The sequence below is a fragment of the Cydia strobilella genome, chromosome Z (genome assembly GCF_947568885.1).
Source record: "Cydia strobilella chromosome Z, ilCydStro3.1, whole genome shotgun sequence".
NCBI lineage: Eukaryota > Metazoa > Arthropoda > Insecta > Lepidoptera > Tortricidae > Cydia > Cydia strobilella.
This window is the reverse complement of record NC_086068.1, coordinates 20,806,448-20,833,919: the sequence shown is the minus strand read 5'-3', so window position 1 is coordinate 20,833,919 and position 27,472 is coordinate 20,806,448. Positions and strand designations below refer to the sequence as shown.

The 27,472-nt window shown below is 37.2% G+C and overlaps 1 protein-coding gene across 3 annotated transcripts in view; it reads right to left on the bottom strand.

The window, feature by feature from the left end:
• Positions 1 to 27,472, bottom strand: part of LOC134754171 (activated Cdc42 kinase-like) — a 78,200-nt gene that overhangs the window by 7,374 nt on the left and 43,354 nt on the right. For all 3 annotated transcript variants that reach the window (XM_063690299.1, XM_063690300.1, XM_063690301.1), the window contains 7 exons: positions 19,716 to 19,781; positions 16,935 to 17,024; positions 14,672 to 14,712; positions 7,142 to 7,264; positions 3,633 to 3,763; positions 2,640 to 2,695; positions 2,152 to 2,342 (listed from right to left, as the gene is read on the bottom strand). In XM_063690299.1, coding sequence (XP_063546369.1) covers positions 2,152 to 2,342; positions 2,640 to 2,695; positions 3,633 to 3,763; positions 7,142 to 7,264; positions 14,672 to 14,712; positions 16,935 to 17,024; positions 19,716 to 19,781 — 698 coding nt within the window. The remainder of the gene's footprint in view (positions 1 to 2,151; positions 2,343 to 2,639; positions 2,696 to 3,632; positions 3,764 to 7,141; positions 7,265 to 14,671; positions 14,713 to 16,934; positions 17,025 to 19,715; positions 19,782 to 27,472) is intronic.

Below are 27,472 nucleotides of genomic sequence, written 5' to 3'. Positions count from 1 at the left end.
AGTTATCCAGAGGCCGTGAGTTCAAGTCTCACCCAAGGCAGTAATTTTTCCACTTTTAAATTTATTCTAAGCTTAAAAGCTTATTAAGTTCTACACAAAAAAAGGTATAAAACACCATGTCCCCAAATCTGTTTTATAGTCACATTTTTAAGTTTTACACATTTTTCCTCCATTTATTTTAGTAAATTTGTATTGCATAGCACTTGTGTACCAATTATGGATCTACTGATGTCTATTTTATTGAAATCCACTCAATAGTTTAGGCGCTAGAAGTAAAAACATGATTTACTATTCGGCGTCCTCTCAAGGCAGTTGTATTAATTTTTCTTTAATAAAACAGGTGTAAACAAGTTGTGAAGGGCAAGAGGAATCTACCAATACGTCGTTTTAAAAAATCCGTCCAGTATCCTGAGCTACAGGGTGTACTGATTTTCAGTATTTAAACCCATAACCCTACTTTCTGTTTAAGTCGCAGTCGAGTAAAATGTTGATATTGGAGTAGAACGTGTACAAATGTATAGACAAAAGTGGAATTCATATTCCTCCAAGTTTCATATTAAGAGAATATCCCCTTAAAGGGTATAAGCGCTAAATCTGGATTCAGCTATTATTTTCTATAACAAGATGTATTTTTCCGCAAAGTTATCTAGGACTTTTTTGTGTAGAATTTTATAAGCTTTAATGTTGCCGTACACCATATTTTCATAGAGAACGTATATTTAGAGTAAAACGCAAATTTCTCCAGGATGGTAAGTACACATTTTCCAATATGGCTGCGATTCCTCGAGGTCCCCAAATGTCAAATAGTGTGGACATGAAAAAGAGACCTTTAATTCACATACTTACATACCAAATTTCATATCTTTGGAAGGATTTCGAGGTGAGACTTAATCCGATTGTACTAAAATGTAAGGGGGAAAAACATCCCGCCACATACCATTGGATGTCGTGAGTGTTGTATGTAGGCAAAGTGACAACCCTAGCGTACAAGTTAATAATCAAGATCAAGTGCGGGTAGTTCGCAAAACCCGCGCGGCAAGAAGATGTTGATACAATTCCTCGCCAGTCTGCCTCTGACCACGAACGTAACGTCACGTTCGAAACGTCAGGCCATAAATAAACGTAAGTTTGTACGCGATTAGGTCCCGTATTAGTTTTAAATTATCTGGTATCTCAATAGAACAATTCGTTAACCGGTAACCGCAAATGGAAACGAAATCCATTTCGTTCCCGGGTGAATGATAGAAAATGGTTCGATAAATAAAACTGTTTCCGAGCCCTGCACTGTTTGTTGTTGATTTGTGCAGGCGAATTAATGTTACCATTCTCCAGAACCAAAACGATTTAGTTGCGGTTTTCTGCAAACTATTTGTATTACGACCGCGGTAGTTTTCAGGTAGGTTTTAACTCACTAATGGACTTTTAAGCCAAGTGACAATCGTTTATAGAAAACGTCATTCGAAACATCAATGGTTAAAAATGATTCTGGTACATTTGCACTTTTGGTTCGGCGGATAATCGATTGTAATTTTGGCTACAGCTTCCAGATGGCAGTTTTAACCCTTAAATTCATGTATTTTTCTTTTGCCTGAAATTAATATATGTGTTACATAATTGTTTACTGATTTTGGGAAAAGAGATATAAAAAATTAAACATCGATTTTCACTGCTAAATCAGTGACATCAGTGTTAGAATTTACATAGGCTAAATCATATTTATGTAAATATATAATTTTCAGTAGGTACACTATTTGTGATATACCAATAAATATAAAATAATTGCAAACCCCGAAAAAAAAACCGCTTAAATCACATACTAAAAATCACCAACTTTCTTAAATTTGCCGCTATTTCGTCTTAAAACAAATGTATTTTTTTTTAACTAAAATACTGCGAAAATTTGAATAAAACATCTGAAAGTGTATTCATTTATGATCAAAATAATTAAACACGACCAAATCAATTTTATCTAATTATGCATACCTATAAAATTATGTTTTTGTTGTGTAGGCTGCATTCATCACTATGCATTTAAAGGTTAATTAATTCAGGAGATTTTATTCAGTCCGGACATTTAGAGTTATAACGCAATACTTGCCAATAGAATGCTACCAGTTTACCGATACGTAAATGTCTATGAAACATAGGTACTTGTTGTTGTAAGGTATCGGCTTCTGCAACGAGTGGAAGTCGCGGTCGGGCGCGCGCGGCGCTGGCTTGGGGATGGTGGCGGGGCGGCGCGGCGCGTCGGCCGCGGCCGCCAGGTGCGGCAGCAGCGACGCCGGCGTCGGCTGCTCGATCAGGCTCGTGTACGCCAGCTTGCTCTCCTCAGATATTGTAAACTGTCCAACATACAGGGGGAATCAACTATTACTTGTCACGCGTTGCCATGATCACGTTTTTCTGGGTCACTCTTAAAACCACGGTTTTAATTTAAAGCATTTAAAAACCAAACATGCATGTTTGTGGTACTATAATAAGGCCTATCCTTTCCATAATAATAGCTTTGCTACTATTGTCCCACAGCTGACGAGACAGAATAATAACAACAAATAGTTGATCTTGCCTCAGACATAGTAAACATATCTATAGTACAATAGTAACTAATACTACTTAGAAAAGATACTACAAAACAGTACCTGAATATCAGGGACACTATGCGCTTCTTCGCTGAAATTGCGCCGTTCATGCTTGCCTGAAATAACAGAAAATGTTGTGATACATCACATCACACATGTGTTCAAGAAATCATTGACGCATTATCGATACACGTTAGACAAAACTTTTCCAGAATAAAATATTTTTAACAAAAAAATTAAAACGCCGAAAAAACTGAAAAGCAAAAATAATAAACCTTTTTTTATTTAAGTGACCTTAATAACTAAGTTCTTAAACTAATGTAAGTAGGTATACCATACCTGAGTAATGGGCCAATCGAGCAAGTTCTTCATTTTCCGGCGAAGGGGCGTATCGCGCCGCGCATCACGACATTCACGACTTACGTAATTAATTAATTTGCTTGTTTGGCACCGACTTAAAATTATTTAGGTATTTTTACATTAGTTTAAGAACTTAGTTATTAAGGTTAAATAAAAAAGGTTTATTATTTTTTGCTTTTCAGTTTTTTTGGCGGTTTTTTTTTGTTAGTTTTTATTTTATAATTTTTCGTAGTTATAATCTACTCACCCCTAATCACCCCTGTTTTCCCACCCTTAGGGTTAAAATTTTTTTTTCCTAAATTTATATGGGACCAACTTCAAAAATTATTTTTTGACCTTTCAATACAAAAAAGAATTTTTAAAATCAGACTACTCTGTAAAAAGTTATGCGTGGTCATACATAAAACAAATACGGGTCGACTTGAGGACCTCCGTTTTTTTTCGTCGGTTAAAAATATATAAGGGGCATGGCACACTCGGAAACGGATTATATCTTAGCCTCCTTAGTTCCTACAATTGAGCGCAGGACTGCAATTCTGCCTTTGGTCAAAAGCGTCACGAGTGGTTTTTCTCCTGGGTTAACGACTTTCGGAATTGTCAAAACTTATCTTTAACTTTTTAATTTAGATTCGTGATAATTTGATGAGATATGATAATTGTTATCATCCCATCGACTCAAAACCTTTATCCTACCATTAACATCCTTCTCAGATTCGTGCGGGACCGCGTGTTGCCGCGACACGAGCGTGAACTTGAAGTGGAACTTGGATCGTTCGCTCGGCGATTTCGGCACTTTGTTGTCTAAGCCTAAGTCGTTCATGGACCTGGAATTATAAGAAATATTGTAGTTACTACGTTAACCATAAACAAGCAGTCAAAATAAACAGACTAATCAAACTAACACATGACGCTTGATGATGATTATTTTGTATACCTACAATATTTGTTGGAATCAAGTCACGAATTATTCCGCGACAGAGTAGAGTCAAGACAACATAAATTACTACACATTAACCAAACCACTAACTGAACTGGCTAAACAAAAATCCTCACAAATTAAATGAAATAAAATAATAAATGTATCAAAAACATTTTTATTAATACATATCCATACTAATATTATAAATGCGAAAGTCTGTCTGTTTGTCTGTCCTTCTGTCTGTGTGTTCCCTCTTCACGCTTAAACCGCTGAACCGATTTAGATTAAATTTGGCATAGAGATAGGTTGAGTCCCTGAGAAGGACATAGGATAGCTATATATATATAGAAGCTTGCAATGCTATTACAAGACGACAAGTGAAACACGAAACCATACTAATACTGTCAGACAGTAAATCGGTACTACAAGCGCTATGCAGCGACAAACTTACCTCAGAGCTTATACTTGAATGCCATCGGAGCCTCACTGAAGTGAGCAAAGAAGGCAACAAAGTAAGAGTACAATGGATAAAGGGGCATAGTGGATCAAGAGGAAACGATGCAGCGGATGAACTGGCCAGGAAAGGTTCAGAAACACCGGCATATGGACCCGAGCCAATTATGCCTCTACCAATATCCTACATACACAACCAGCTAGAACAACATCACAGACAACTGCACAACAAGTACTGGAATGAAATGAAGACATGCAGGCAAACCAAAGAAATTCTACCGGAACTGAACCACAAACTTACCAAAATATTACTGAAAACACCAAGAAGCCAACTACGTAAAATAGTAGGATTAATAACAGGACATAACACACTAAACAAACACCTACATATCATGGGTAAAACGGACAGCCCCATGTGCAGAGCGTGCATGGCAGAAGAAGAAACAACAAAACATATTCTCCTAGACTGTAAACAAATACCTAGGAAATCCATGCACACTAAAGGAAGCAACTAGCAACCTGAAGACCTTGCTAGGCTTCGTGGAGGAGCTGGGGTGGTTAGAGTAGCGCTACCTCGTTTCACGCAAAATAGGCACATTGGATGTCGAGTTGCGGAAAATGCCCAGCAAAACTAACTAACTAACTAGGACATAGGATAGTTTTTATCCCGAAAATCATCCCTTAAGAAAGTAAAAAGCGGGGTGGAATTGAGATAATTAACGAAGTGCCTGCTAATTTGTGTGCATAATATCGTGTCGTATCGTGGTGTCGGGCGAGAATAGCACCACCCCCTATCTTCCCGTGAGTGTCGTAAGAGGCGACTGAGGGATTACGGCTGGAGTGTGTCTTATGAAACACCAATGCCCTGAGACGCTGTCATCTAGTCTCCAAAAAGAAGGAAAACTAACTATAAACCCGGATCTGGAGCCACCGTTTAGGCGCAAGCCAGGCACCTGCGGCCAAACCGGCACCACACGTACTGACTTGTCATTCCTGTGGACCATGTCGGGGCGGAAAGAGAGGGTGGTGCGGGTTCTGGGCAAGCCCGTGTTGCCATAAAGTCGTCTCTCCCAGGCGCAGCAGCATCCGCGGAGAGGGCACTTCACCCACCTGCCGTGCAGGGGGGAAACAACACGGGGAGTGGCAGTTACCGGTTATAAGCCCGCACGAATAGGCGTCGCATGTGCGGGCGCCAGGGGCCACTCCCGACAGTAGGAGGATCCATCGAAGGTCCACTGATCAGTTACCGCCTGCTTTAAGTCGAGCGATCCTCGACCAATAAGGTACTGATCCGCCTCAGCGTTAATTTGTCGCGTCTGGGTGAACGGGACACAAGCTTTACAGCTGGACGTTGATGCTGTAACACCAACCACCTGCTCAGAATGGAAACAAAACTCTTAGAAGCAACAAAAATTCTTTGCACATGCGCTACGTTATGTTATGTTATATATTAATTTTGTTGTTTTTCTTGTTACCTGTCGTGATTGTTTCACCGGATGGTCTCACCGGAAGATCAGCGCTGGAAGTCGCCAGCAACATGCTGAGGTGAGACCATTTCGTGGCACTTTTTCTTTTTATTTATGTTTCTCTGTTTTGTATAATTTTCTATTTGTGTGTGCTAACATATATTAAATAAAGAAAACAATATTATTAAAATAAATAAAATAAATAAATAAACATAACAAAAATAAAATAAATAAAGATAATTAAGCCACTTCTACATGTTAACAATTTTAATAAACCATTTATTTCTAGTATGTCCCTTAAGTATAAAAAAAACCACAATCTAACATTTTATAAGTCGGATGGGTTTATCTATAATCTCGGAAACTGAGTTCACGCGTGCGCGGCGTGCAATATGCAACTACGATCAGGGCTCTATAGCAAACTTGTTTAAATTTAACAAAACAATAAGCGACGGATAAAGGTTAACAGTTAACTTAGGTTACCATATTAGAATGGTAAGCTTATTGAGATGGTAACCTTAACTGTTAACTAAGTTACCAGCAAATTGATAGGCTTAAGCCTAAAAAGGGGTTTTCCGGTCCCTGCTCTATACCAAATTTCAACTAAATCGGTTCAGCGTGAAGAGGAGTTAAAAAAAAGGTATTTGTTTAAAGTTTATATGTGATTACTTCGGAAAGGTGTCAATGTGATACCATAAATGAATTTGGCACTCCCGATTTATACGAAAACGATACCAAACATGGCCTAGTAACTTCATTGATGTAGACATCAAGATAAAATTGAGCCCCAAATAAACTTTCAAGATATCGAAAAATTTGATTTAATTAAACTTGTAGCAAATTTAATCAGCTTTCGTTTTGTTAAAGTAGTCATGTCGCTAAGACGCAAAGTTTCCAAGATATGTAAAAAACCGAAAAATTGAGCCTTCAAACCCCCCTCTCCCCCCGGCACCAGGGTTACAGCCGGGGACTTTTGATATGTTCACCTCCTAACTATTCTAAACAAAGTTACGGAGTCAAAAATTGTGTTCCTAGCATTTCCCTCTCTACCTTCTTATTGCTTGGCCTAATACTATGGTTACTATTGTGAACTCTGAACCGAACACTAGGTACCAGTGTTGGACGACCGTTAATTGCAATTAACCATTAACCAGTACAAATTGACCGTAACGGACGGTAACAGTTTACGGTTCAATTTGTACTGGTTAATGGTTAATTGCATTAGCGTTTCGGTCAACACTGCTAGGTACTATACTCGTACAAAGTAAAGAACAGACTTATTTAATCCGCCTCAATGTGCATGAAACAAAACGCCTTCAGTCAGAATTATATGCAATCATACTGGTAAGAGTGGTAAGTCTTACCTGGTGGTAATTTCGTTGGCCATTGCCACAGCAGTCTCCAAAGTCTTCTCGTCATGCGCCGACATGGGTTTCATTGTGCCAGTCTGAAAACTCTTCTTTTTGTCCGCTTTGAATGTATGAGATCTGAAACGTGTGTAAAGCGGTTAAGAGAATACAGTAGTGGTCATTTTTTCATACAAACGTTCTCGACATATTCCTCTCTGGATTTTGGCCTTAGGTGAGTAATTTTTAGGGTTCCGTACCTCAAAAGGAAAAAAACGGAACCCTTATAGGATCACTCGTTCGCCTGTTACAGCCTATTTTCTCCGAAACTACTGGACTAATTAAGTTGAAATTTGGTATACATATGTAAGTTTGTGACCCAAAGACGAACATGTAACGTAAACAAATGAATTTTAAATGAAATGAAATTTAGGGGGTAAATGTAAAAATCAAAAAATAAAGTTCTTCAAACTATATCGTGTTACATATCAAATGAATTTAGAAGTTATTCAAGAAAATAGGCAAAAAATGACCATTCCCCCCTTTATCTCCGAAACTACTGGGTCAAAATTTTTGAAAAAAATGCACAAAATAGATCTTTACCTATAGATTACAGGAAAACCTATTAGAAAAGTGCAGTCAAGTGTGAGTCGGGCTTAATTACTTAGTTTTTGATCCGACCCCTACGGGTTTTTAAAGACATTTCAAATAAAAAATACATTGTTTAAATTGTGTAATGTACGGAACCCTTGGAACGCGAGTCCGACTCGCACTTGGCCGGTTTTTTTATACGAGTTCATTGCCAGTATCTATGTCTGTACGTTTTGCTTTTTTTGATATTCTTGTTTTAAGGGTTCCGTAGCCAAATGGCAAAAAACGGAACCCTTATAGATTCGACATGTCTGTCTGTCTGTCTGTCCGTCCGTCCGTATGTCACAGACGTTTTTCTCTGAAACTATAAGAACTATACTGTTGAAACTTGGTTAAGTAGATGTATTCTATGAACCGCATTAAGATTTTCACACAAAAATAGAAAAAAAAACAATAAATTTTGGGGGTTCCCCATACTTGGAACTGAAACTAATTTTTTTTTTTCATCAAACCCATACGTCTATGGATAGGTCTTCAAAACTGATATTGAGGTTTCTAATATAATTTTTTTCCTAACTGAATAGTTTGCGCGAGAGACACTTCCAAAGTGGTAAAATGTGTGTGTCCCCCCCTGTAACTTCTAAAATAAGAGTGATAAAACTGAAAAAAATATATGATGTACATTACCATGCAAACTTCCACCGAAAATTGGTTTGAACGAGATCTAGTAAGTAGTTTTTTTTTTAAATACGTCATAAATCGTAAACCGCAATTTTCCTTTCACTCACGTTTTCAATAAAAAATACATTGTTAAAATTATGTAATGTAATGTACGGAACCCTCGGTGAGCGAGTCCGACTCGCACTTGGCCGGTTTTTTTATAAAGACTTAGTTAAAAACAAATTTCAGTTCGATAAAAGTGAAACATAGAACCCTGTAATATAGGGGGGGCAGCGAAATTCTGTCTGATAAGTTTAGACAAACGTATAAAGTACGAGCAGTTCATCAGTATTTCGTAACAAATCATAGGTGAGGCGACAGCGGCTGGGAAAAGTCAATATAGATTTTTTTAACTTGCGACTTAACTTATAAATTGCGTTAAAATTGTTAAATAACAAACGAAACCGTCAACGCCCTCTATACGAGAGTATGCCAAAACTAGTGGCGCCATCTGATCGAGAATCAAATTTTCGTGATTTTCGAGGCACGTTTTTTCCTTAGACTGTATTCATCTATTACGGAGTTATATCTATCTTTGATAACACGGTACTCGACTAAAGCTCTCCATTATATCACGATTGTATAAAATACTATATTATTCAAATAAGTGACACAGCATTACAGTAAAAACCAAGGCACTATGAACCGGCCAAGTGCGAGTCGGACTCGCGCACCGAGGGTTTCGTACTTTTTAACCGACTTCAATTTCATAGAAGGAGGAGGTTCTGTATTCGGTTGTGGCTATGTTTTTTTTTTTTTTTTTATGTATGTTCACCGATTATTCCGAGACCCGTAGTCCGATTTGAGTAATTCTTTTTTTGTTCGAAAGGAGCTACTTCCAAGTTGGTCCCATATTAATCTGGTTCTGATCTGATGATGGGATCCCTGAGGAATTGAGGGAACTCCTCAATTTTTAAAGGCACATGTATGGTGATTTGGGTGTTTTCATAAGCAACTTTAGCATTTTCTCTCGAAAACGACCAATTTGATGAATTGCACCTGATGATGATGATTGTTTTGAAGATAGTGATGATGATTTTTTTATTGTAGGATGTTCAGCGAATACTCCGAGACCCGTGGTCCGACTTGAACAATTCTTTTTTTGTTTGAAAGGAACTACCTCCAAGGTGGTTCCACATTAATCTGGTGCTGTTCTGATGATGGGATCCATGAGGAATTGAGGGAACTCCTCAATTTTTAAAGGCACATGTATGGTGATTTGGTCGTTTTCTTAAGCAAATTGAGCATTTTTTCTCGAAAACCACCAATTTGATGAAGTGGAGCTGATGATGATGATTGTTTTGATGATAATGATTTCAGCGATTACTCCGGCACCCATGATCCGATTTGAGTTATTCTTTTTCTGTTTGAAAGAAGTTACCTCTCCAAGGTGTTTTCGTAATATTTTTGGTTTTGATCTGATGATGGAATCCGTGAGGAATTGAGGGAACTCCTCAATTTTTAAAGGCACGTGTGTGGTAATTTCGGTGTTTTCTAAAGTAACTCAAGCATTTCCTCCCCAAAACCACCAATTTGATGTAGTGCAACTGTAGCCTAACCACGAGTTTGACACTAAATATTCTTCGTAACTTACTTTGTACACTAATATGCTAGTACGAGCGAGATGCATAAACAGTAAGTTACGCACACGATAGCGAATATATCAATGTCAAACTCGTGGTAAGGCTACTGATAACTTCCCTCGTATGTGTATTATGATTTTTGATGTAGGTAGTGTTGGAAACAACCAAAGAGACTGAGAGGTGAAGGTAGAGGGTATTAGTGTTTGGGGGGTTTGAGGTTGGGGGCTGAGGGGAGGTGAGTTGATGGGTCGGGGACTGTGGGGTTGGGAGTTAAGGGATCGGGGGTTAGGGTTAGAAGTTAAGGGGTCTGGGGTTAGGGGTCGGGGAATGGCGGTTGAAGGGTTGGTGGTTTAGGGTCGAGGGGTTCAGTGATCAGGGGTTGATGTGCTGTGAGGTTGAGTGATCACCGGGTTTGAGGGATTGGGTCAGTGGCGGGGCGGAGAATGGATTTAGTGACAGGAATGATTTCCCAGGCGGACTCGAGGAAAATTCTGATTATTTAATAAAGTTTACGAATTTACAGTTAAACATCATTATGTTTTTCATTCATGCGTCACGCTCTTAACAATGTTTTAAAACTAAAAATGGAAAAATAAAAACTTTTATAAAAAAAAAGATAAACCGACTTCAAAAAGGATGAAATAAAATATTATCCTTTTTAGGGTTCCGTGTTTAAGTATATGCGTTACCAACTGATATTTTTGAAGTCGGTGCCAAGCCAAGTACTCCAAGTAGTAACAATACCAGTCAAAAATAATCAGCTTTATGTCTATAAATCCCATTACAACTGTACAAATATTATAACCGTGAAAGCAATTATGTCTGCCTCTTTGTGACCTTTTCATGGCTAAACAACTGAACCGCTTTAGCTGAAATTTTGCATGAAGGTTCCTTGAATTGTTTTATATTTTTAAATGTAGTCCTCTGGATAAGCGACAGTCCCAATCCCACACTTGCGTGCTATGACTGTTCAAGAATTAGTAAGAAATGCTCTTTAAAAAAATACGACGACAAGCATGGTACGAACTGCGCCAAGAAGGCTCAACCGTGTGTTCTGTTCTGAGGTGTACAGAAAGTTCGTTTATTGTCGTCGTGTACGCTGCGTCTTACATAGGCGCGGCCGGCCCAAGGCGTTCGCGTTCGCAACGAGATCGCCCACGTAGGACACTTCTATATCTATGTATCTTTATCGAATTGCACCAAAATCATTATGAATATATGGTTTAAAATTTGGCTTGGCACCGACTTCAAAAATATCAGTTGGTAACGCATATACTTAAACACGGAACCCTAAAAAGGATAATATTTTATTTCATCCTTTTTGAAGTCGGTTTATCTTTTTTTTTATAAAAGTTTTTATTAGTATTTGTTGTTATAGCGGCAACAGAAACAAATCATCTGTGAAAATTTCAACTGTCTAGCTATCATGGTTCATGAGATACAGCCTGGTGACAAACAGACAGACGGACAGACGGTCAGACGGACAGCGGTCTTAGTAATAGGGTCCCGTTTTTACCCTTTGAGTACGGAACCCTAAAAACAGAAAAATAATAAAGAAAACATCAGCTTTCATCTACAGGATATTGTTCTACAACAATAAACTTTTCAAAGAAGTTTAAAATAAGATGTTCAATATAATAACAATATTTGGTTCGCGACGTACGTTTCGGTATATCCGAGAAGACCTACGCTTTTGCATCAAGGGGAGATGCAGTGGGTCAGGTTACGCTTAGCTCATGCTTTCTTTATCAACATGTTTCCTGTTTCACACACTCGATGTTAGGATGATTGTATGTTTAACATTCGTATCTGTCTGTGGCATCATGGCCCCCTAACAGTACGGCTTTTTAATTAAGTGATTTATTAGGATTATTTTGTAAGTGATTCTTAGCTATGTTTGATGGCAATATGTCAGCGGATTATTTATATATTTGTTTACAGCTTTAATGCTATAATACAAAAAAGAATGAATATATTTGGCGTGTATACCTACTTGCATATTTTTCATCAATGGGATTAAGAATACGAGCGAACTAAGAACTAGGTACTATTTTAGGAAACTTAAAAAAGATATGCTACATAGTACATACGAGGGTGGGTTGATAAGTTTCCGAAATTAAGACAAAAAAACAAAGATATTTGATTCTGACTAATTTATTTTTCTACATATGCTCCTTCTAGCTCGATACAACTAAACCGAGGCTTATTTGGGGCCATTCTTCCGTTTTCATATAATTTTCTGTAAAGGCCCTCACAATAGCCATTATTGGCGTCAATTATTTTGGTGCTGGTGGATTTCTTTGTCGACTTTGTCGTATTAGCCACTTTATGAAATTTGGAGCTTTTTTTTGGTAAATACCTACTCTGGTAATATATTGAAAACATATTCCGGCGCGCATATACTGTTTGTTTACAATCTCTGCTGTCTCCATAGGTCGACGGTCTTTTAATACAATATTTTCACTTTTTTGGTCGTTTCTGGGATAGATACGTCATTTGGTCTCCAATTCCTGGGACACGCCATTGGCCGCCGTATGAAATCATCTACCCAAGTGCGGACGGCACTAAAAGAAGGTTAATAGTCCCCCATGGGACGATGCAACACAGTTTTAATGTGGGTTCCCGTTTTTGGTTTTTAAACTTAAAACTGTATGACAACTCGATTCTTAGTTTTCTCCATTTTCATGAAAATGGAAAACTTTTACTCATAGACTAGAGGCAGATTAAACAAAAGTCGTCTCCTTTACGATTTTCGTAGACATCTCTTCTAAATACCTAAAACTGGTATGGATGTGTTCCTCGTGGTCTTCAGAATACGAATTGACCGGTTTTAGTTTATGGGGGGGGGGGGGGGGGGCGAGGGTCAAGAAAAAGGGGGCAAAGATGGCGGCCTACAATAATTGATATTTGTTCACATCTTGAGTCCTATGGGACCACTTGGTTCGTGTGAGGTGTCGTTTGAAAGAATATTAAACGTGCTATAATTGTTTCTAAATAACCATAGTCATAACTGTAGTCGTTTACAAAATAATTTATAATATATGATTTTTTACCGTGCATGGATGGCGTACTGATAAAACATGCTTCTAACTCAATAAATTAACCGTAATTAATGTTATTATAAAATATACGGGATATTTCATTAGCTTTCCAAAAATATAAGTTTTATTGGTGTATGATTTTATATAACCAACTTAAGACAAATTCTGTTCAGCATGGGTCACTACGCACGGACACATAAATGGCGGGGGACTGACGTCAACTTTTCATTATTTCTCGGGTTCTATTTTACTGATTAATTGATGTTAGATACCATTTGAAAGAATATTAAACGTGCTATAATTGTGTTTTAATAACCGTAGTCGTAACTGTAGTCATTTACAAAATAATTGAAAACATATGATTTTTTTACCGTGCATGGACATAAGTACTGCTAAAATATGCTACTAACTCAATAAATTATAACTTTACCGCAATAAATGTATTGTCAAAATATACGGCAAATTTTATGAGCTATCCAAAAATATAAGTTTAATTGCTGTATAATGTTGTATAACCAAGTAATGATGAATTTTGTTCAGCATGGGCACTGTGCAGTGTGCATCGTCATGTAAATGGAGCCCGGCCGTCGTCGGCGTCGGTGAGTTTTCATTATTTATCGGGTTCTATTATTCTGATAAATACTTGGCGGTTACCATTTGCAAGCATATTAAATTTTCTGATCATACACTATTGTTTGAAACCTGAGGCCCAAAATTACCATTTTAAAAATATTAAAGAAAAAGTTTCATTTTTACCTAAGAGGTTTCCTTAGTGACCGAAATAATTTGTGAAAAAGATAATATAGTAGATATAGCGTGAAATGTTCAGAATAAAAATCAACAAACTATTTATTAACTTTCCAAGAATATTGATTTTGTTACCGTACAACTTAAACATATATGCCAGGACCAATTTCGTCAAGCAAGTACAAACGGCGCTTTGGTCCTGGCATATATGTTTAAGTTGTACGGTAACAAAATCAATATTCTTGGAAAGTTAATAAATAGTTTGTTGATTTTTATTCTGAACATTTCACGCTATATCTACTATATTATCTTTTTCACAAATTATTTCGGTCACTAAGGAAACCTCTTAGGTAAAAATGAAACTTTTTCTTTAATATTTTTAAAATGGTAATTTTGGGCCTCAGGTTTCAAACAATAGAGTATGATCAGAAAATTTAATATGCTTGCAAATGGTAACCGCCAAGTATTTATCAGAATAATAGAACCCGATAAATAATGAAAACTCAACGATGCCGACGACGGCCGGGCTCCATTTACATGACGATGCACACTGCACAGTGCCCATGCTGAACAAAATTCATCATTACTTGGTTATACAACTTTATACAGCAATAAAACTTATATTTTTAAGAGATGTCGACGACTTTTCTCCATACAGGCCGGTTTCCTCCATACTATCACTTCAAACCTCAATACTTTTTTGAAAAACGAATAAACGATCTATTTTTTTTAAATACTTAATTAAGAAAGATTGGAAATTATGATACAGAAGGAATATATATATCAATATTTTGAAACTTAAATGTCGTTTCGGTTTTTTATCAACCCACCCTCGTACTTATAAGTTGAATTTGTATAGATCGTACCTTAGGGCGGTGTCGAAGTCAAAATGTCTAGCCGTTGAACCCTGGAAATGTCATTATGATTAAAGTAAATATCTCAAAATAAGCTAAAAATATACCCACTAATTAAGAGGCCGGTGTCGATTTTAGTCGCAAAATGTAAAATTGATACATTTAGTCGGTGAAATTGTATACCTTTTGTTTCCTAATTGAAATAACAAGTACTGGGGTCTACTAGCACGTCTTCTTATCTTGCCTTTTATCAGATCAATGTTTTGAAAACAGACTTACTAAATTATTATTGTTTTTTTTTCTGATGGACGTTTAGGTAAACGCACGTAAATCACTGATTTTGTCGCTCTTATTTGTAAATTTCGTAAAGTTTGGACTGCTAAAAATGGTAAATTTGTATTACACATATTCTGTACTTGACCTTTATCAGATTACATTTTTGTTATATGACTTAAGAGTTCGAGGAAATGAAAGTTAAACGAATTCAATTTTCTCAAGAAATTACTACAAAACAAGTGACCATTTCTCTGTAAATCAACTTAATTTCAACGTAATTTTGATACTTAAACAATCTACAACATTTGCTGAAACTATTCTTATACATCAATTTGTATAATTTACCACCATAATTTTTTGATGAATTTTTAAAAACTGCCCCTTCTCTTCATGTATTACCGGTGACGCACGCTCGCGACCTCATTATTAAAAGGCAAGATGAGAAGACGTGCTAATAGAAACCAATACTTGTTATTTAGATATTACGTAACAAAACGTGTATAATTTCAACGACTAAATCTACCAATTTTACATTTTTGGTCCAACATCGACACCGGCCTCTTAAATTACAAATATGTAATGATGCATGGTTATAGGAAGATATCGGGTAACATACCTATTCGGTCACTAAGTTCTGTTACTAGGTTTTCAACTGATTAAATAAAAATTTATTTATTTATCAAATACACACATGTCAAAATCAATACATAATAAAAACAACATAAAATTACCATTAACCTAAACAAACAGAAATACAATTTGGAAAACCTTAATATCTACTTTCAAACATTAAACTGATTAAATATGAAATAAAGCTTAGAATAAAAAAGTTTAGACGCTGTTTGATAGCTTATTTTGTAATGATCAAAACATGATATTATAATAATATAAAATTCAGATGGACAATTTGTGGGAATCCTTGGAAAGCTCCAGATTGCCTGAAGACGTAAACACGCGGTCAATCTATGAAAATTATAATTTTGCCAGAAGGCTCAATTGCTTGTTTTAATGTGGCCTCTATATTACCGCAAATTTTGTGACCACAATTTTTTTTTATTTTATTAAATGACCGATGCTCATTTAGTAGGATACAATGAACGCATAGCACAACGACTATAAAGGTAGTGGAAAATAGGATATGGTAAAACGTGTCGTTTTCAGACAAAAGGTTCTTTTTGCGGGCTGTCAATGAGGCACCACTGCAGTTACTCTTTTGCCTTACGGACAACTGATAAAGTAGTATTTTTGCCTCAATACGTCAGCAAAATGGATAGGTAACTAGTTTAATGTTTTATGAATGACATGGTGTCCTAATACTAAAACTAAAAACATGGTAACTACGAGTAATGACAGTGCAAAATGAACTTAATAATGTATTTACAACAGCAGTTGTTCATTACCACGTTCACGATATTAGGAGATCTAGCCTACAACGTCTTCTTACCGAAAATCCAATTAACGCTAAGCACCTGAATAAATAAAATTTTGATAATTATATATTTCTGTATAATATTAATAAACTTATAAAAATATAAATGTATATAAATATAGTAAAATAAGTGAGTGTTCACCACGTAATACACTAGTAACGATAGTTAAAATATTCATTTCAATACCACGACATAATAATTCCGAGTACATATGCATAATGCTAGTATCGTGTAGGATAGAGCCAATAATGCGTGATACTTTAAACTGTTTTCGCTATATGCGAAATGTGTGGTGAAGAAAGTTTGTGATTATTTTATGTCAACTGTCAAATTACCTATACGACCCAGGCTGGCGCGAATACTATATACAAATTGAAATACTAATTCATAAGAATCCTCTTGTATGGGAACTTTTCGGTATTGAGTCTAGAGAACTGGCGCGGGTACAGCTCGTCTGTAACAAGTAGCAGCAAGATGTTTCATACTTAGAGGAGCCCTGAGAAGTAACTGCCCGCTTAGAATTAGACTTATTAAAAGCCGAAAAGCTATAGATAATAATTGAAACTTACACTTTCTTCCGGACGTCCCCTGCTGTCCAAACTTCGGAACATGGACTCCATTTCATCCAGCAAACTCTGACTAAAATCGCCATAACTTTTCTGCAACGAAAACAGTAAAAATTGCTTAGAAACATAATAGTCCAAACCAATCTTATACCTTTAAAGGAGCAATTCTTGTATATATGTAATATTTTGGTGATCTCGGAAACGGCTCTAACGATTTCGATGTAACTATACGAGTACTACTATCTTATCTCTACTATCTTATACGATAGAACTACTATCTTATCTCTGGGAAAACGCGCATTTTTGAGTTTTTATATGTTTTCCGAGCAAAGCTCGGTCTCCCAGATATTACATCATAATGCATGGAGCATCATGGAGTGCTTCCAATACCGATATTAAGTATTCCTCTTTGAGGAATCTTGGATAAATTGCAAAAATAATAAAGCCACGCCTATCTATAGTACAACCGGATTAAGTCTCACCTCGAAATCCTTCCAAAGATATGAAATTTGGTATGTATGTTAATTAAAGGTCTCTTTTTCATGTCCACACTATTTGACATTTGGGGACCTCGAGGAATCGCAGCCATCTTGGAAAATGTGTACCATACTGGAGAAATTTCCGTTTTACTCTAAATATACGTTCTCTATGAAAATATGGTGTAAGGCAACATTAAAGCTTATTAAATTCTACACAAATAAGTCCTAGATAACTTTGCGGAAAAAATACATCTTGTTATAGAAAATAATAGCTGAATCCAGATTTAGCGCTTATACCCTTTTAGGGGATATTCTCTTAATATGAAACTTGGAGGAATATGAATTCCACTTTTGTCTATACATTTGTACACGTTCTACTCGAATATCAACATTTTACTCGACTGCGACTTAAACAGAAAGTAGGGTTATGTGTTTAAATACTGAAAATCAGTACACCCTGTAGCTCAGGATACTGGACAGATTTTTTAAAAAGACAAATTGGTAGATTCCTCTTGCCCTTCACAACCTGTTTACACCTGTTCTATTAAAGAAACATCAATACAGCTGCCTTGAGAAGACGCCGAATAGTAAATCATATTTTTACTTCTAGCGCCTAAACTATTGAGTGGATTTCAATAAAATAGATTTCAGTAGATCCATAATTGATACACGAGTGCTATGCAATACAAAATTACTAAAATAAATGGAGGAAAAATGTGTAAAACTTAAAAATGTGACTATAAAAACAGATTTTAGGTCTTAAATGGGGTTTAAACAATAGTGACAGTAATGAAATTTGACACCTACAATTTCAGGGATCCCTGTTTGCGTGTCATAAAATTGGAGCTTCGGGGACCACGGGGATCAAACGCCATCTTGAAACGTATGTCTTTTTTGGTTTTTCTGTTTTTCTCGGAATATCTGGGCTAAATGTGAATACTGTGTATAGCGAAACAAAAGCTTATTAAGTTCTACACAAAAAAGGTATAAAACACCATATCCCTAAAACGGAGCTTTCTTCTAGAAATATGGCTCAGAAGTCAAAAGGTTATACTTAATCATCTCCTACAAAAATTTTATTTTAAGACGGGTCAGAAAAAAAATACTTGTATAATTTTTTTACCGATTTTTAGAACACAAAAACATTATCTACCCAACCACGAAAAAAAAAATGTGTGGAAACTTGTAAGCTTCCCTTGTAACTTGTAAACCCTATTTTTAGAAAAAGGCTTCGTTTTTGGGACATGGTGTTCTATAACTTTTTAGTGTGGAATTTAATAAGCTTTTGTTGCGCCATACACAGTATTCACATTAAACCCAGATATTCCGAGAAAAAAAGAACAAACAAAAAAGACATACTTTTCAAGATGGCGTTTGATCCTCGTGGTCCACGAAGCTCCAATTTTATGACACGCAAACCGGGATCCCTGAAATTGTAGGTGTCAAAATTCATTACTGTCACTATTGTTTAAACCCCATTTAAGACCTAAAATCTGTTTTTATAGTCACATTTTTAAGTTTTACACATTTTTCCTCCATTTATTTTAGTAAATTTGTATTGCATAGCACTCGTGTATCAATTATGGATCTACTGATGTCTATTTTATTGAAATCCACTCAATAGTTTAGGCGCTAGAAGTAAAAATATGAATTACTATTCGGCGTCCTCTCAAAGCAGCTGTATTGATTTTTCTTTAATAAAACAGGTGTAAACAGGTTGTGAAGGGCAAGAGGAATCTACCAATATGTCGTTTTAAAAAATCCGTCCAGTATCCTGAGCTACAGGGTGTACTGATTTTCAGTATTTAAACCCATAACCCTACTTTCTGTTTAAGTCGCAGTCGAGTAAAATGTTGATATTGGAGTAGAACGTGTACAAATGTATAGACAAAAGTGGAATTCATATTCCTCCAAGTTTCATATTAAGAGAATATTCCCTGAAAGGGTATAAGCGCTAAATCTGGATTCAGCTATTATTTTCTAAAACAAGATGTATTTTTTCCGCAAAGTTATCTAGGACTTATTTGTGTAGAATTTAATAAGCTTTAATGTTGCCTTACACCATATTTTCATAGAGAACGTATATTTAGAGTAAAACGGAAATTTCTCCAGGATGGTACACATTTTCCAAGATGGCTGCGATTCCTCGAGGTCCCGAAATATGTCAAATAGTGTGGACATGATAAACAGACCTTTAATTAACATACATACCAAATTTCATAACTTTGGAAGGATTTCGAGGTGAGACTTAATCCGATTGTACTACTATAGTAAGTCAAGTAAATACACTGTGGAAAGCGCTTACAGGAATTCCAGGACTTTCTAGCGGAACTAAGTTATCCGTTCTCGTACGCTCAGCCACTGTACTTTCCTAGAAAAAGTAAAAAAAAAACTGTCAATCTTACACTAAAAACTTGGTTATGGAAAGAAAAATTTCACATGCAAGGCTTAAAATATAATATAAAAACGCATGTATTTTTTTTTAAATTGAGGAACATTCATTTAATAAGGATATAAACCACATTATAAACTAAACTTAATCACTAAACTTTGTTTATACCTACTATAGAACCTACTTTAATACTCGATCCTACACCAAATGTATGCTGTTTAAAATCTGTTTGTTTGAAATTAATAGGACTTGCTATTAGGGATACAGTGCTGGCGTGAGTGGCGGATTAGCCGCCACGGGCCCCGCGCACCAACGCATTGTGGCCGTAAAAAAACCCAAGTTTCACTTCGTTCACTTCGTCCGACAAAATTAAAACAATCCATGGGCCCCATGATAGAATTTGATGCAGGCCCCGCGCCGGCTTAATCGGGCACTGAAGAAATAATTAAAACTAGAGACCTGTTGCGGCGTCAAAACGCCGCTAGAGTATGGTTCTAAAAGTTAGGTTGCCTGTCCACTGAAGCGGAGCGGTAAGCGGGGAAAAAATCCAGCAATAGAATTTCATTAAAATTTCAGAGCGGAGATTTTATGCCATTCAGTCGGTGGATTTTTTCCTCGCTCATCGCTCCGCCACCTCGCTCCGCTTCTGTGGACAGGCAGCCTAAGACTGAACGCTTAATGAAATCAGGAAATGTGACGTCTTCAGATGAATCACTGGCTGTCACTATCTATTTGATGCTGACTATACCCACAGAATATGAAATCTTACACATAATTATTTCTTATAAAATGGCGACACGTTTGTATAATTTTAGCGTATTATATTTCGGTCGCGTAGCACCTACCAGCATGTTTTGTGATCGTTAGTTTTGATGCAAAAAAGACATAATTATTGTCTATCTTTTCGCATCTTTCTAAACTAAAAATCATGATACGCGACCGCGATATGATACGGTAAATCAAGATTTCGTGGATAATCTCATGCCTAAAATTTCATAGGGCTAGAGTATAATTTATATTTAATTCTCTTTTTCCTATTATTCATGAGACTGAAGTTTACAAACATTCCGTGACATTCCGTGTCTGGGCTATACCGCGAAAATCGAAGTTCAAATTGCGGGCATCTTTCTCTGTCACTCTAATTACGCCTTCATTGGAGTAAAAGAGAAAGATCCCCGCAATTTGCGAATTTCGGTTTTCGCAGTAGACCCTCTGACCTAATAATAGACATAATATATACACGTAGTTATAGACATGAAACCGAGCGACCAGGGTATGGATGGTATAGAAAGGAGAAGCAGAATTGTTGCAAAAGTGACCGCTTTTAGCTTTAAATAATAGTTCCTAATCTCTCCGGTGGCGCTAGTTAGGCTCTGGGACATGTGTATAACATGAACCATATAAGGCAACAAATAACCCGACCAAATTACGTAGGTTGTTTTTAGTAGTATTTCGGTGTATGGTGGCGCCGCCTAATTACTGTTTTTTGATGGACACTTTTCGTACATAGAGATTTGTATAGTCCTTCCTATAGTCCTTTATATAGTCTCCATGGACCAGGGGTAAGAGAAAGACATATTCATGTATTGACAGTTTCATGTATGGCAGCATAATCCTTTTTAGGGTTCCGTACCCAAAGGGTAAAAACGGGACCCTATTACTAAGACTCCGCTGTCCGTCTGTCTGTCACCAGGCTGTATCTCACGAACCGTGATAGCTAGACGGTTGAAATTTTCACAGATGATGTATTTATGTTGCCGCTACAACAACAAATACTAAAAAGTACGGAACCCTCGGTGGGCGAGTCCGACTCGCACTTGGCCGGTTTTTTCTCTTTCACTCTTATAAATTTCGGTATTTCGCCATCGCCTCCATTTCATTCGGCATTTTTTCATGGTCGGGTTATGCCATCATAGCAAACCCGACCATGAAAAAATGCCCTGTCGGTGATAAAAATAAAACATGGCACTATTTTCTTTTTCCTCTTATAGGAATCGCAATAAGACTATCTTTCTCTATCAAAGAGTGTCAGGCCCTTGAACCAAATTTAGTTTTTTTTTAATTTACTTTTTCGAAAGCCTGTACAACGACTGCACCGCGACCTTGGTACCGTCAAAATATCTCTTTCTCGCTCTCGGCGTCCGGCCCCCACCTTAAGCGCCTAACACATTACCGCACCGCACCGGTCATTGTGCGATGCACCTATAAGTAAGAGCGAGAAAGAGATATTGCTTTCTCGCTCTTACTTACCCATAAGTAAGTCACATAATGACCTTGGTACGGTGCGGTAATGTGTTAGCCGCTTTATAGCCGTATTTAATAGACTATCGTAAAAGCCGTTAGAGACTATCACACCTCACCGCGACCTTGGTGCGATGCGGCGCACGTATCGATAGTGCGTAAGGTGGTCACCGTACGTACGTTAAGGACGCAGCTTTAAGTTAGAGCGAGAAAGGAATATTATAGCCGTATTTAACAGACTATCGTAAAAGCCGTTAGAGACTACCACACCTCACCGCGGCCTTGGTGCGGTGCGGCGCACGTATCGATAGTGTGCAAGGTTGTCACTGTACATACGTTAAGGACGCAGCTATAAGTTAGAGCGAGTAAGAGATTTTGACCGCACCAATACGGCTTTTCGATATAGTGGCGCACCAAGATAGCGGTGCGGTGCGGTAGTCTGTTACGGCTTTTACATACGATCGCACATACGCCGCACCGCACCAAGGGCGCGGACCGATGCGGAAAATGGGGTTGGCCGGTGGACATAATTAGCAGAGGGCGCTAGCATAGCTTGCCCTGTCAATCCCTACAATTGAGTCAAATTTTTGTTTTGTTAATTCCCTGAATGCCAGCCCTTTAAGCCAAATCTCATAGAAAAAGGGGCAAGCTATGATGGCACCATCTCTGCAATCCTTTGACAGTTGCCAACCCCATTGGCTGACCGTTTACCTTAAAGATCCGACATCATTTAACATCCTCATAAGAACAAACCTCGCCATACGTGCTTTTTGAAGTAAATATAGATGCTTTTCACCACCGTTTTGTATGGTTTATGGTGGGCTGGTGGGCTACAAATTCTGTCCCTCACGGGCGCACTTCGGTAAGCCACTTCTATAGGCCAAACCTTCTATGTGCCAAAGCAACAATAAAATAATTTTTAAGAAAAAAAAACCGACTTCAATGGGGGATGCCGCTGAAAGCATTCTTAGATTCCAGACAATGAAATGAAAAAGACAGCATCTTTTGCCTAATTATGTAGAAAAGGAGGTAAACCGACCCACTTTTCTAGTAGCATTTCGTTTTTGTAAGGGTCGCAGTTCTAACCTAACCTAACCTAACCTACTTTTCTGGTAGCATTTCGTTTCTGTAAGGGTCACAGCTCTAACCTAACCTAACCTACTTTTCTGATAGCAGTTCTGTTCTGTGAGAATCGCAGTTCAAAAGCTACCCACCCACCTAACCCAATTTTCTAGTAGCATTTCCGGGTCCGGTTCTGGGCCCGGATCCGAGTCCGGGTCCGTGTCCGGCTGTCCGGGTCCAGGTTTGGGTCAGGTCGGTCCGGGTCCGGGTCCGAGTTGGGGTCCATGTTCAGACCCGGGTCCGGGTCCGAGTCCGGGTCCAAGATTGGGTTTGGGTCCATAAGGAAGAGAACAAATCGCCAAACGTGAACTATGTGTCATTGAAGAGTTCCATTCTGATCATCATCAGCAGTTCCACTTCATCAAATGTCACTTTTTTAAATGTAAATGCTGGATTTGTTGATGAAAATACAAAAATCACTATATGTATGCCTTTCACATTTGAGGAGTTCCCTCGATTCCTCGTGGGTCTCATCATCAGAACTCGAACTTGACAAAAATATGTCTTAAAAACCTAACTTGCTTAACAAACATAACGAAGAAGACAAATCGCCAAACGTGAACTATGCGTCATTGAAGAGTTCCGTTCTGATCATCATCAGCAGTTTCACTTCATCAAATGTCACTTTTTAAAATGGAAGTGCTGGATTTGTTTATACAAATACAAAAATCACTATATGTATGCCTTTCACATTTGAGGAGTTCCCTCGATTCCTCATGGATCCCATCATCAGAACTCGAGCTTGACAAAAATGTTTCTTGAAAACCTAACTTGCTTAACAAAAATAACGAAGAGGACAAATCGCCAAACGTGAACTATGCGTCATTCAAGAGTTCCGTTCTGATCATCATCAGCAGTTCCACTTCATCAAATGTCACTTTTTTAAATGTAAGTGTTTGATTTGATGATGAAAATACTAAAATCACTATATGTATGCCTTTAACATTTGAGGAGTTCCCTCGATTCCTCATGGATCCCATCATCAGAACTGCTTTTTGACAAAAACGGGACCAATGTGTATACTTACAATCAAAAAAAAATTTTTCAAAATCGGTCCAGAAATGACGGAGTTATGGAGTAACAAACATAAAAAAAAAAACACAACCGAATTGAAAACCTCCTCCTTTGAAATCTTGAAGTCGGTCAATAAACATGTGTCATCCACGGATTTAGATTTTAATAAACCGGATGGAGTACACGGGCCAAAAAGTGTTTCCACATGAGAAGTCAAAGTGGGCGGTTGCATCTCTTTCTAATTAGGGTGACCATAAGTCATATGTATGTGGGATATTAGGATAAGTTGGAATGTATAGTTTGGCCAAGATCTTTTTTCATTCATGCATAGGAAGTCAGAGAGAATGGATATAGTTTTTTTCTCCTCTGTAAAACGCTTCACAAAACCTTACTTAATTTAGTCGTTATAAAAGCTGATGACAGACAGACTGACAGACGGACAGCGGAGTCTTAGTGATAGGGTCCCGTTTTTACCCTTTGGGTACGGAACCCTAAAAATGGTCACGTTTTTTTCATTTGTAGTCTGCCTCTTTCGCACTCATGTTCATATACGTAATGGCTTCTCTTTTGCACACTTCAGCTATTCTTTAAGCGTCATCGTAGTTAATTGCACCATTTTTTTTAATTTGCCGCCTTTGTGTACTGACGGAAATGTGTGTTCAACCTATATAGAATATTATGTATAAATGTGTCTGTAATATTTAAGGATTTTGGATTTAAATTTTGGCAATTATATAGCTCTCATTACGTGCACAAATAAATCATTTATCTATCTATCTATCAACCAAATAATTAAACATGCCGAAATAAAGATATACTTATTTAGTTAAACTTATTTTTACATTAAGTAAGTACGTAGGTAACTCTGTAAGGCCGATTCACATCGTGCCGACATCATTGTCACCCTAATGAGTTTGACAATGTTTTCTTGTATTTTTATCGTAAACTTTAATAGTTGAGGCTTACCTGTGAAAAGATATACCACAATCAACAAAACTTTCACTTCTGCAACCTTTCACACAACATCTTTTACCCATTTTATACTTTATTTCGCAAATAAATCTTGAGCGCCGCCATTCATGTATTTTGAAAATTTCTTTATCAAGTTGGGGATACCAATTAATATTCAAAGTTACTACAATGTCTACCATATTAAAATTAATGTATTTTTTGTTGTGCACATGCTTGGTTAAATCGGTTAATAATATTGACATTATAACTATTTACAAATTACGTAAAAGATATCAGAACCGCACTCTGAATATAGCACTTAAATAATATAAGAAGGTATTTAATTTTTGTAGTTATTGATATAAATACTACCAAAATGGTATTTTTTTAACATTGGCAACATGTGCGAGTGGGACACCGCGACCCACTTTTGCTATCTCATGTGGACCGTTTTCTCTAGTCTGGTACGAACACCTTTCTGGCTCGGTGATAAGGTTCAATTTAGTATGGCAAAAAAAGTGACAGCTCGCTCCTGTTTAGGGTATAACTTCATGGTGTCATCTTGATGAGTACGATGTGGATGACACATGTCTGACATGTTGTCAAACACAATAATAAAATTTTATGGTGTTTTAATATCATTTTTAGTGTTGTGTATGCATGTTACAGTCTCAAAACAAATATTTAAATGCATTGGATACCTTACATACCTTACATATATAGGTTTGAGTTCAATTCAATCTCGTCAGAACAAAGGTCACGTGGTACATTTTTTCAAATTAACTTTTTAGTACTTTTTCGGGAAAAAATCAAAAAACTAAGAGCTTATTGCAAATCTGTAGCATGAGACGAATCAAATGACATATAATTTATTAAAATCGGACCATAACTGTAGATCTGATGGGATGAACAAAAATCGGCCTCGCGTAATATATATATAGATGTTAGACTTATATTGACCGGGATATAGACCGTGATTACCTTTTGTAAAGTAAAATGCTAATAAGCGCGATTATATAATGTACTTAAATAAGTAGGTACATGTATTAAAAAGTGTGGTTTATTTAGAGTCAGCTACCGTTTAACACTGTATATTCCTAAACTAGTAGCGTGGTACGGCAACAAGAACAGTTTAGTTATGTCATGCTGCACAAATATATACATACTAGAGACCCGTTGCAGCGTCAAAACGCCGCTAGAGTATGGTTCTAAAAGTTAGGTTGCCTGTCCACTGGAGCGGAGCGGTAAGCGGGGAAAAAATCCAGCAATAGAATTTCATTAAAATTACAGAGCGGAGATATTATGCCATTCAATCGGTGGATTTTTTCCTCGCTTATCGCTCCGCCACCTCGCTCCGCTCCTGTGGACAGGCAGCCTAAGACTGAACGCTTAATGAAATAAAAAAAACTCAAGAGCAATAAAAACGGGTACATAAAGTATCCTATCAAAACATTACATGTAAAAAGATTCATAAAATGTTCATTCATTCAGGCATTCATGTGCTGTTGTTGATGTGTAGTAGTTGCTGGTGCTGTAGTTTTGTTTTCCAAAGGGAAAAGTAATGAAGTTGTACTTTTGGTAGAAAGAAAAGATCCGCATGCGAGCACTTCATTCCCGCAGCTCGGCCTTCTGCGCGTTGTTTTCTTGTCTTGCCATTTGGCTCTCATGCCTAAAATTTCATAGGGCTAATGTATAATTTTATATTTTCAACACACTTGCTTAAAACGACGTTTTTATTCGACCGATTTTTGGCTCATAATCCTAGAATTCCTAGATATTATAACACTCGTGCTTTTTAGGGTTCCGTACCCAAAGGGTAAAAACGGGACCCTATTACTAAGACTCTGCTGTCCGTCTGTCTGTCACCGGGCTGTATCTCATGAACCGTGATAGCTAGACAGTTGAAATTTTCGCAGATGGTGTAATTCTGTTGCCGCTATAACAACAAATACTAAAAAGTACGGAACCCTCGGTGCACGAGTTCATGAGACTGAAAAGTTTACAAACATTTTACAAACATTTCGTGACATTCTGTGTCTGGGCTATAACAGCGAAAATCGAAGTTCAAATTGCGGGCATCTTTCTCTGTCACTCTAATTACGCCTTCATTGGAGTAACAGAGAAAGATCCCCGCAATTTGCGAATTTCGGTTTTCGCGGTAGACCCTCTGACCTAATAATAGACATAGTATATACACGTAGCTATAGACATGAAACCGAGCGACCAGGGGTAAGAGAAAGACATATTCATGTATTGACAGTTTCGTGTATGGCAGTATAATCCTTTTTCTCTTTCACTCTTATAAATCTCGGTATTTCGCCATCGCCTCCTTGCTATGATGC